Below are 11141 nucleotides of genomic sequence, written 5' to 3'. Positions count from 1 at the left end.
CATCTGACAAATTGTGTTAGGATCTACCTAAAATGACCTCTGCATGTGCAGGCATGACTTGGATTTTGCTGAAAGCCCAGGCGGGATCTGTGGGAAATTCCAGCCTGCAAGACACATGTGGGACCTCAAAGGATAGGCTAGGCCAGTCGCAGAATTTGGGCGTGGGAAGGATTGGCAGCTGGGCTGCTTCTTGTTATGGAGGCATGGCAGGGTTTTAGCCACTAGGGAGGGTGTGCTCAGGGCCTCTGTCCTTGGGAGTTGGTGTAAACCGAGTTCAATCAGCAAGAAGAGAAGAATCAAGGCAGGCTTTGGCTTCCAGGAACAAAGGGAAACCACAGATCGTCATTCAAGGTGCATGGTGTTCCTAGCAACCCATTGGGTAGAGTGCCCTAGCTGTCTACTGGAAAGAGGCAGAGATATAGCAAATCCCCAAGGGCAGAAAAAGGGGATCTTGACATACATGCACACTGGGTGTGGTGCAGAGCCTATGGGCTGAGGATACGAAGTTCTGCATGCAACCTAATGTGAGTGGCTAGACTACTTGCAATCAGAGCCGATCAGAAAACTTTGCCAAAACAATTTTCCCTTGGGAAAAGCCAGTTTGATAGAACCAAAAATTGCCACCAAAATCAGCAAAATGTTGATGGCATTCTCCTTCCTTATTATTTTAGAATTTCAAAATTTAATTTAGAGAGCTTTTACTTTTTATGTTTGGTTTTTTTTTAATTATTTCATGGCGTGTCCTATGTCGCAGGGCAAGGAAATAGTTTAAGGCTTAGAAACAAACACTGCCATGCCAACAGGACACACTTTGCTCTAGCAAATAATTTAAGAGTTTCAGGCCTGGCTAAGTAGGCAGCTGCCCTTAACGCTCGTATTTTTTTTAAATAAAGGGAAGATAAAATACATCAAAATAAAGAAATACTATTTCAGCCAGCAAGTCACATTCTGACACGTCAGGAAGCGTAGTGCTACTGGCACACCATGAAAGAATGTCATATTACATACACCCGAAAAAAACTGTAAGATAAAATCAAATTTGAGACACCATTTCAAAATTGTAGCAGCCAGAAGCAACACGCTTGTGAATTAAAACATGTGCCAGAAAAGCCTTTTTGCAGGAAATGTCAACATGATTTATTTTCATTCCTGGTCAAAACAAAACCATTTCAAAATAACATTTCCCACAAGCTGGGAAGTCTTCATTTTAACCAGCTCTGTTGGATTCCTCTGCAAGTGTGCTGGGGGGGGGCATGCACCTATGCTGTTTGGGACGTAATAAAAAGAAGGAGATGATGCTTTTTGGGACATAATAAAGAGAAGGGGGATGCTTGTTCATCTGAATACAGGGGTGTTAGCCTCTAGCAACCAGTCATCCTTGGCCTTTTTGCTGAGGCTGTTGACAAAAAAGGGTGAATAGCACCAGCTGTGTGCACACATCTGTTTACTGGGGAAAAGGGAGTGAGAGCCTGCGAACCCATTTCCCATGACCAGCCCAGCTTGAGATCAGAATTAGGGGCTGCCCCAACACATTGTAAGAGACCATCCCAAAGAGTTTACCACCTAAACCAACCAGACAAATGAGGAGAGGAGATACAGAGGCTCCAAAAAGAGGAAATCACTTGCCCAGGGTCGTGTAGCAGATCAGTAGCAGAGATGGAAGACCCTCCAAGTGTCGTGTAGCAGATCAGTAGCAGAGATGGAAGCCCCTCCATGGCTGTCCACCCAAATATGCTGCCACTGCAGCACTGCCTGCCCTTCGCCTCCCTTGTATTTGCAGCGTGCCAGGCTGAGGAGTGCTGCACTCTCAGCGGGTCGGGCTACACGGAGCGGGTGGAATTTTCCTCTCTCTGTGGCTCTTGCCAAACAAACCACCCTGCCTGAGGTTACCTACCCCCAGGTGCTTGCAGTCTGTGGCTCCTCTTGCCCAACTAGATTCTCTCTCTCATTTGCCCCATGGATAGATAGGATCATTTTGACTCCACCCAGCATTTAACTGCGGTGCATAAGAGAGCTGCAAATCCTAGCTGGTTGGCTATAATTATATAGTGCACGTACATGCCACAGCTCAGGTCAGGAGAGGGAAGGGATTGCATGAACCCCAACATCCTGTCTGTCTCAATCTGGGTCATTACACCCTGCCAGCCCAGAGATCCAGCATTCAGTAGGCAAGATTTTTCTCTAGCCTATCATCGCCAGGCCACCCCACCCCAGAACTAGCTGCATTTTGGTGATGATGGAAGCAACCTCTCCTACCTAGCCCATGTGTATTATGAGGCTTAAGGCAATGCTGTGTGTAAAGCACTGTTAGATTTAGAGCTAGTGCGAGGAAGAAAATCACTGACAGCTGGAATTAAGTTTAAGACGCTGTCATGATGGGCGCCAAAGTGAAGATAAGATCGGGGAGAGATTGGAGGAAGGCGGCGGGGGGAGATAGGAGTATCACAGAATGGAGCTCACAGCCCCAGGCAGGGGCAGAACCTCCCCAATTCCTTTCTGCTGTCCTTTGCCAGGACGTGAAGTCCATCGTATCCAAAGGCCCAAACAAGCCCTGACACCCAGAGGATGGTTCCCAGCTCCTCCAGCAGCAGGAGCTGTGCCCTTGGCTCGCCCCCCCCACTTCTTGCCAGGCTGCATTTAAGTTGCTCATCAGAAACCTTTATCAAACCACGAGCAGCACGAGATGGGTTCAAGGAGCTTCCTGCCCCTTTGCGAGTGAGCAAGGCCTCCTGCCTGGTAGGTGATATCTCCTCCCTGTCTATGGTTATGCAAAAGGTCATGTCAGACCCTGATGAGCCAAAAGCCACTGCTATAGTGACAGATGTTTGCAGCTGGTCCCAAGCCCAAAGGAGGGTAACCTGCCCAGACCCCAAGTGAGTGGTCTCTAGTTAGCCAGTTCTCTCTCTCCCACTTCCTCCTCTCAGCATAGGTCAGGTACCCATTAACAGGTGCAGGAACCTTAATTTGAGGACACAGGATGTAGAACATCCTTCCCTCTTTGTCTGTCCAGCCTGGGGCTGGTGACATGTGGGAGCCTTGGTGGTAGGAGCCCAGAAAGACCAGATGACACAGGCCACCCCATCGGTGACTCGAAAGGCTGCACCCCTTGTGCTGGTCAAATGTAGATGCTGAGGCTTTGGGGCCAGTTTGGCCTTGGGAGAGGAAATTAGTGATGGCAAGTCAGGATATTTCTTATCCTGCCTTTTTTGTTTGTGCCCTCTGCACCTGCCCGGCCACAACCAGAAAAGCCCCTCTTCCAGAAGTCTTAGCCCAAATGCAATGCCTCATTCCCAGAAAGCCACCCCAGCCAAAGACTTGACTCCAGCCAGAGAGATGAAGGCAAACAGCAAACTTCTGCATGCAAAAACTTCCCCAAAGAGCCTCATCACAAAACTGTCTGCCAGCTTTCCTTCAAAGACTTGGTGCGAACGTTATGCACGCACCAAGCCACAAAAGCCTGTCAGCTTACATGCAATGGCACTATCTGATGACTCTTTTCACAGTAACATTATAGCATTTGATGGAGGGCTTGTTAGAACTTAAATCAATACCCCACCAAACTGAGATCTAGGAAGGGTTGAAACGTATCTGCCCAAATGCATTTTCAGACAAAAAAGGGAGTTTTAACAAAACCATTCTTGAAGAATTCTGGAGTTTTTGCCAAAATAAAATCAAAAGCCATGCAAATCCACAATACTCCCTTTATGATCTGCAGTTGAGATGCCTGGTAAGAATGGTTCTTGGCTTTCCTCGCATCTCCATTCTCTTCTGTGGGCTGGGCTCGCCAGATGGCCTACAATTCCCCCTTAGCCACCGCATCCAGGGACTCCCAGGGTGCGGCTGCCTCCATCACCCATGAAGGTTGGTCAAGGGGCATCATGACAGATGTAGTCCACCCAGGGAGCCTGGTGTCTAGAGGACAGGGACATGCACACAATTCCTATGAGACACCAAGGCAGAGCATCTCCGAACTGAAAGACTTTCTGGTTTTCAGCCAACCTATTTCAGTTTTTTGAGGTTTCTCCGAGAACTCACATTTTTCAGTGGAAAATGTTGACTTTTTTGTTTAATCAGCATCTCCACTATGGAAAACAAGCCTGGTTTCCATCCACCTCTGCTTCTACCTCTACCACACACATCCAATTTGTATTCGCACACTTCCTTCGAGCCACGTTTTACCTGCCCTCCCACCCTTTGGTCCTAGAAAGTGTCAGTGAAGTTGCCACTGCCCTGAGCTCTGGGACAGGTCCACCGTACCGCCTTTCCATCAGCTCTGAAATGCTGCCTCCCAGAGACAACCTGCTCCGAAACCGGGGGAGAGCAGAGCCTACGTGTTTGTGAGACACTAAGAAATCATGCCCCGAAGTGAAGCTTGCCAGCCGCCTCCGACTGATCTTACGGACACACCTTGCCCCTCCCTCCCTAAATTGGCAGCTTCTGGAAGACTGATCACATAAGTACGGGGAGCCGAGGGAAAGAAAACAAGACAGAACCGGCACAAAGAGGTGATTAGTCACGCTTGCTCCTGGAGCTTCTGCTCCTCTCCCGATACAGAGAGACTCAAACAAGCTGAGTTAGCACCCAACGGCCGGGTGCTCTTTTGTCTGAATGCACAACATGCCCGCTATGTAATGCCCCTGGCAGGGATGAGTATCAGTCAGACAGAGGACCGGGTCTCTAACTCGTGGACCGCAGAACAAAGCACGTCTGGTGCCATTACAAGAGCGAGAGGCAGCGTGGAGCAGAAGGCTGGCTCCAGGGAGTAAGATCAATGGAGATGATCATGCCTGTTGTCACCGGGACATCTCGGAGCACTTTTGAAACGCTAACGCCGCCTTGTCCGTGCCACCCCGCAGAGTCATATCGCCACCCCCACGCCATGATCTGCCAATCAGGGTTTCAGACGGCACCGGTGACTTGCTCGACACATCAACGGAGTGGTTGAACGAGGACGAGAGCCCAGGACTCCTCGCACCCAAGCCCCGCTCAGCTCTATTCCTCCTTTACTTCACGTAAAGAGATGGCTGCTAGGGCCACAGACTTGCTGGGAGAGAGACCTGCCTAAGGAACATGGGACCCGGACAGAGCTGGGAAGAGAGCCCAAGGAGGCCCAGGCTGGAGCTCTCATCACCGGACAACACTGCACACAGTCACGGCACCCTACGGGGCAATGGCAGAGCCTTCTGAAAGGGAAAAAACCTTGCAGTGCCATCATGAAGGATGCCGAAGAAACAGCAGGAGCTCTGCATATTTCTTAAGCTTCAGTCGTACTACATAAGAGCAGAGGTTTTCCTGACTCAGCCTTTCCCACGTCAGGGACTAGCACTGGGTGACAAAACACCAGGGCTGGGAGGGACATGGCTAAGCACAGACCTGGAGCACCTAATGAAGGACCTCTAGAAACTCTAGATGTCCAAAGTGGATGAGGCCCATCGGACTCATCCCCCCTGGACCAGTGCTGCATCCCTCCTTTGTGTAACCTCACCATGTTGTGCCCAGTATTGGTTTTCAACAGACTCCAAAGACACCTTTGCCTCCCTTCCCTTGGCAGATTATCCCACAGAATAAAGGACCTTAAAGTCTGCTACCCCCACTGGCACATGTCCTATGTCTTCTCCCCGCTCCGTGTTTGCAAGCCCACGCACTCAGCACAGAACAGCTCAGGGACCCAAGTCTGGCCAGGTGCCTCAACTGGTCTCCTGAGAAGCAGTATGCATGTGGGCTGAGGTCGGCGGCACGGTCTGTACCAGTCCCAAGCAGTACATGCTCTCCTCCAGCCCCACATTTCTCTCATCGCAGCTCTCTCTAGAGAGGGGCTGCAAGACACCCTCCAAAAACTGCCCCACGGGAGACATTGAGGCAGATCCTTCCACCCAACACCTGGCAGCAGCTGTGTGAGTTTAGACCCTAGGGAGACCTGCTGATTTTTGGAGCAGCAATACAAAGGAGGGTTTTTTCCTCTTGCTTCCTGCCCAAGCATGGGCTGAATGGCCTGAACAGAGCCCCTCCTCATTCCAGAGCAGTCCCCAGAGGATCCAGCCCACGCAGAGAAGCGCAGCAACTTCGGGAGCACAGACAGCGCAGCTCAGGGCGTGGAAGCTCATTACGTGCTCTTAGCACCTTCTTTCACAGAGCCAGTGCTACCTGGTGCCCAGCCCACCCCTTCCAGCACATGCCAAGTGAGAGCTGCTGAAACGCTGACTCGTGTCCTTCTGTGACACTGCTTATCCGAGGAATTTGAAGGCGCTTTACAAGCACTCATTCATCCACGAAGCCTCCGCACATTCCGGCGGCGCACGCTGGGATTGTTAACCTCTCCGGGTACCTCTGGGGAAATCGGGGGCGGATGGATAAAGGGACATGCCCAAGGCGCCAGTGTGAGCCAGTGGCAGAGCCCAGTGTCCTGGTTCCCAGCTCCCTGCTACCTCCTCATCTGCAAGGGCTTGATCCTTACTGATTTCAAGACTACATTACACCCTTCTGGCAGTATACCCAGGCCTTCAAATGGGCCTGGATTACTTGGCCTCTCCATTAAAAGCTGCTTTGCAACCCTGCTGCAGCAGAGCCATGAGGCCTCGCTGGAACCAAGGCAGGCCCTCAATGTGTGAATGTTCAGACCTGCTCGGCTCTGTTAAACCTCCCCCTCAAGGTTGAGATGGGCCCTGCAGCATGGCAGCGGGGAGCCGGCTCCTCCTCCGAGCACCCGGGTCACCCCTGCTCTAGAGACGTGGAGCTGCTCCCTATGCTGCGGGCACTCCCGCTGCCTGGCATCACTGCCAGCACATGGAGCAACGTAAGCAGTGGGAAACACCAAGTCACATCAGCACCCTCTGACTGAAAGCGCAGCCCAGCTCTCCACTGGGTCCTGCTCGCCCAGGCTGTAATAGCAGTGGCAGCCCGGTCCCCTCACAACCCTCCCACGCTCAGGTCACATTGGCCTCTAGCTGAGCGGGCTGCACTGCCCTCCCAGCCCACAGCCTCCATCCCCGTCACTCGCTTCAGCCAACGTCCCCAGGGATTCAGTCCAAGATTTCCCCATCCTCACCCCCTCCTTCTCCACAGCTTGTATTCAGACCTAGGAGAGAGCAGCTTTTTTTTTGTTTTGTTTTTTTTGCAAAAATTTGTTATTTCTATAAATAAGTGCAGCTCCTCTGATGCCAGTCCCTTCCCCGGCCTCCTCTGCACGGGGCCATAGAAATGCAGCCGGTGTGCCCCGGCTGTCACTCCCCTTATCTGCGGCGAGCTGGCCTCGTTTCCCCAGCCGGATGTGGAATTCTAATCGGCTTCGGGGTGGCTGGGAGCTCAGGCGCTGCCTCCGGCGCCAGCTCCAGCCGGGGGTGGAATATTTAATGCCAGTGGAGAATGGCAACCCTTTTCTTCTCCCTGGTTGGAGATGCCCGGGGGCCAATCCTGGGCTTTGTAATGACCTTTCAGGCTCCAAGCTGGAGGCTGGCCTTGCATGCTAAGAGGTGACCCGTGCTGCCGAACTAGTGGGACCAGGGCCTGGGAGACTTAAACTGCAGCTTTCTAGGGAGGAAGGTAGAGAGCAGCTAAAGCAGGAGATGGCACCCGGGGGTCTGAGTTCTGGCTTTGCCGTTGGCTTCATGCAAGAGCTTGGGATGAGCCAGTTCTCTGCTGTGGGCCTCAGTTTCCAAACTGTGAAATGGGGCTAATAGCGAAGGAAAGGGCGGAGTTCAGCAAAGTAGCATTTGCAAGGGGCTCTGAGACCATCATCTGAAAGTCATCTGCGATGGGTGAGGTCTACTAGCACCCCTCTGTCTTGCCTGGACTGCTGTGCCTCCTCCTACCACTATATGCAATGCCAGCACATCTACTTCCTACGCAGGGAGCTCAGATCTTCCTCCTTTAAAAACCAAAGCACTACAGGGTTCATCGGAGCCAGGCAAGGGATTTGCCCCACTGGAATCTGCCTGACTTTTGGATGAGAGCAGGCATGTGGGGCGTGCAGCTCTGAACAGCAACCCGGGGTGGTGGTAGTGGTGGTAGGGGAGGATGGGACACTGTGCAGGGGCTGCTGCCTTCCCCAGACCCCGCAAGCACTCTGCATGCCGCTGCCTGCCTTTGCTTCAGGTGCCTCTGGGCATTGTCCTTTCCTTCATGCTTCTGAGGGTCACTGCCTCCTAGGACAGGTGGCCGGGTGGTCTCTGTCCTCTCTCCACATCTGACCGCAACCACCCGTGGCCGATCCATCTCCGACCATGCCCCGTGTCCTCCGGCAGCTCCACCTGCTCTTAGAGCTCTGCCCCCTCCAGCCGCAGAAATTAGCTCAAAAAAGGCTACACCTACCCAAGCAGCAGCATGAAGAGCAAGGAGCCAGGCCCTGCCCTTGCAGGAAAAACTCACACCCAGGAAAGAAAACGTGACCTGATCTCCTTAGCGCTTCCTCCTCATCATCGCAGCATGGGCGGGGGTTCTCCCCACCCACAGGAACTGACTGGGGCGTGACCTAGCATACACGCTGCCACTGGGACCCCAGCACAGGCCTGGCTGCAAAACACGAGGCTATGAATAGACTCACCACATGGCAATCCAGGGCTCTGCCTCCACACCTCCACATTCTCACAAGTCGGCGAGGGCAGGACTGCGTGCTGGGCAGGCAGCAGTGCCCACCTGCAAAACTGCCCCTGGAGCACGTGTATTCAGACAGTCCCCATAAGAGCAACAGCTGCTTAAGAGCAACACTCCCATGCCACTACTAACTGGTGTCAGCTACAGTTACTTCCCTCCCCCCTCTTGTACTTCTGCATCTTCCTTCCTTCTGGGCCCAGCGTTGCCCTTCATGTCGTTTGCCCTGCCTTTGTTTCTGTTCCAGGCCACTTCTCTATTTGTGACACACGATGTTATTCCCTCTCCCCGTTCCGCGTAGCCAGCCCAACCAGCTGCTGCACTTCCCATTTCAGGCTCTCTGCAGAGCTCCACGCCGTACCTTTTGCCGTGCTGACATCACATCATTAACAACAACGCAGGACCCTGGAGCAACGGTCCCTCCCGCCATGCCCCTGCTCACCGGGACACACCTAACCCGCACACCTCTGCAATGCCAGAGCATGGCACTGCACTGAGGGCCTTGGAGAGATGAAGAATTGCCCATTGTTCTCCCTTTATCTGCCAAGCGGATCAACAAGGACCAGCATTAAGGGGAGTCTTGAGACGCATCTTTGGAGGAACAAAGCTGCTGCTGTATCCTCTGTCCTCCATCATTCCTTGTTCTTTTAAATTACTAGCTGCAGGTGCACAGAGACAGTAATTAGTAATAGGAGCCATGGTGTTGTGGTTAAAGCACAGGCAAGAACCATGTTATTTTTCCAGGCTCTGCCACCAGTGCCATGTGCAACTGTGAGCAAGGCTCTGAAATCCCATCTACATGGCCAAGTTGCACACGTTTCACTAAAATTGGGCCCCCTCTTTGCTTGTAGGAGACGGGAGAGTTTTTCCCCTTGCTTTGCAGCTGTGGGATATGAGATGGGTTGGAGTGAACAATGCTCTGGACCCTTCTGGACTAATGGTTGCCTGCAAAAATGGGGATTGGACTAAAAGCCCAAGGCTTTTGGGTTCTGTCTCAGTGGTTTAAAGGGGGGTGTAGGCCTTGGACAGCCCCCGCTGCTCCACACACTTGCCTAGACGTACGCGTTGAAGGTCTTGGTTGCAGGGCTCCGTACAAGTGGATTCATCAGACATCTTACATACATGCCATGATCCAGAGGATCGATGGGCACCTCATTCACACTTCAGGTCTCCAGTGTGCTAGGGGCTGTACAGCCAACAGAGAGACAGCGTCTGCCTCGGACAGCTTACTCAGAATCCGGCTGTCTGCTCACAAGCATTTTTTGAGGCCACTTTGAGTACATCGGCCTAGCTAAAATGATACAACCCCTTTAGTGTGCACATCATATAAACTGGCATACCTTGTATCCAGGAAGAGGAATAGGCTACCCCACGTAAGGCATCTTTCGATGGGTAGCACTGTGTCCACACTAGCTCTATGTTGATAAAACCTCATGTTTCTAACTCATAATTAATCCACTACCAACAGGTGCAACCTCCCCCAGCATGGAGACTCCATTTAAGGTGACCAACACAAGCTAAACTGATAAAAGCCAGGTCTACGCTGAGTTGAGACTCCCTGGGTGCAGCCATATAAAGAGCTCAACCCAAAGAGGTAGTGGGCAGGGGCTTATTGCACATGTGCACACTCTTATCTCTCAGTAAATGGAAGCTACACACGGTATAACTTATTCCTTTTTCAGTAAGAGTTGAGCTACCACGCTTGAGCCTCTATTACAGTGGAGCAAGGGTGTACGCAGACAGTTACCATGCAGCAGCAGGTGAGTCGTGGTGAAGTGTTGCCCCTTTTAACTCCAGGATGATTTGTTGGTCTGTCCACACCCCCCTACAAAGGTCTGTCCTGGTTTACCTCCAGGAGCAGGGGATAAGAGCAAACTCTCCTGAGAAGAGCCTGGTGTAACTGCAGTGAAGACATCCCCTGCATATGCAGGGAAGGATTTAGGAGCCAGCAGGAGTTAGGAACCCAAATCCCTTAGACATGTTGATACCAAACTACCTTTGGCCACTCCGAAAATCCTGACTCCTGATATCGATGGGACCTGAAAGCATCTAGTGTCTCTCAGGAAGTCCACTGCTTAGGGATAAGCTAGCAATAAAACAACTAGGAGGAAATGAGCCTCCAAGAAAAGAAGAACCTACTTTTCAGGCAGGTGCTTTTAGGTTAGAAAGCAGGGTAGGTTGTAGCCATGTTGGTAAGGACAGAGGCAGACCCAAAAGCTTGCAAAGAAGAACTTGTCCAACTATTGGAGTTGGTTTAATAAAAGATAGCGGATTTACCCAAAGAACTTTGGCTGCCTTTGGGTTAGAAAAGCAGAGGAAAGGGGCCTGCATCCAAGCAGCATGGTCCTGAGTGACCGCGAGGCCTCAGTGGGGCTTTACAGACAAAACCACGTGAACAGCTTTGTAGCCCGGGGAAGAGCCGACTATTTTCTTCCAGGGCCTCGTGGGACGGGTGAGCTCAGGACCCAGGTTTCAGAAGTGCGGAGAACCCAGAACTCCCAACAGTGTCACAGGGGCTCAGCCCCTCAAAACCAGGCCCTTACGGTCTCCAGTAG

At 52.0% G+C, this 11141-nt stretch overlaps 1 protein-coding gene across 3 annotated transcripts in view; it reads right to left on the bottom strand.

Annotated features, from left to right (window-relative positions):
* The window catches only part of DEF6 (DEF6, guanine nucleotide exchange factor), a 31025-nt gene that overhangs the window by 16359 nt on the left and 3525 nt on the right, over positions 1-11141 (bottom strand). Inside the window, exon 1 of one of the 3 annotated variants that reach the window (XM_025206074.1) lies at positions 8540-8695. The exons of the other annotated variants lie outside the window; for them this stretch is intronic. Within the exon in view, the coding sequence (XP_025061859.1) occupies positions 8540-8578 (39 nt within the window). The 5' untranslated portion in view covers positions 8579-8695. Of the gene's footprint in view, positions 1-8539; positions 8696-11141 lie in introns of those variants that run through there. 3 annotated transcript variants of the gene reach the window in all.

This window comes from Alligator sinensis, unplaced genomic scaffold, assembly GCF_000455745.1.
Source record: "Alligator sinensis unplaced genomic scaffold, ASM45574v1 scaffold872_3, whole genome shotgun sequence".
Lineage (NCBI taxonomy): Eukaryota > Metazoa > Chordata > Crocodylia > Alligatoridae > Alligator > Alligator sinensis.
This window is presented reverse-complemented; position numbering and strand designations above follow the sequence as displayed.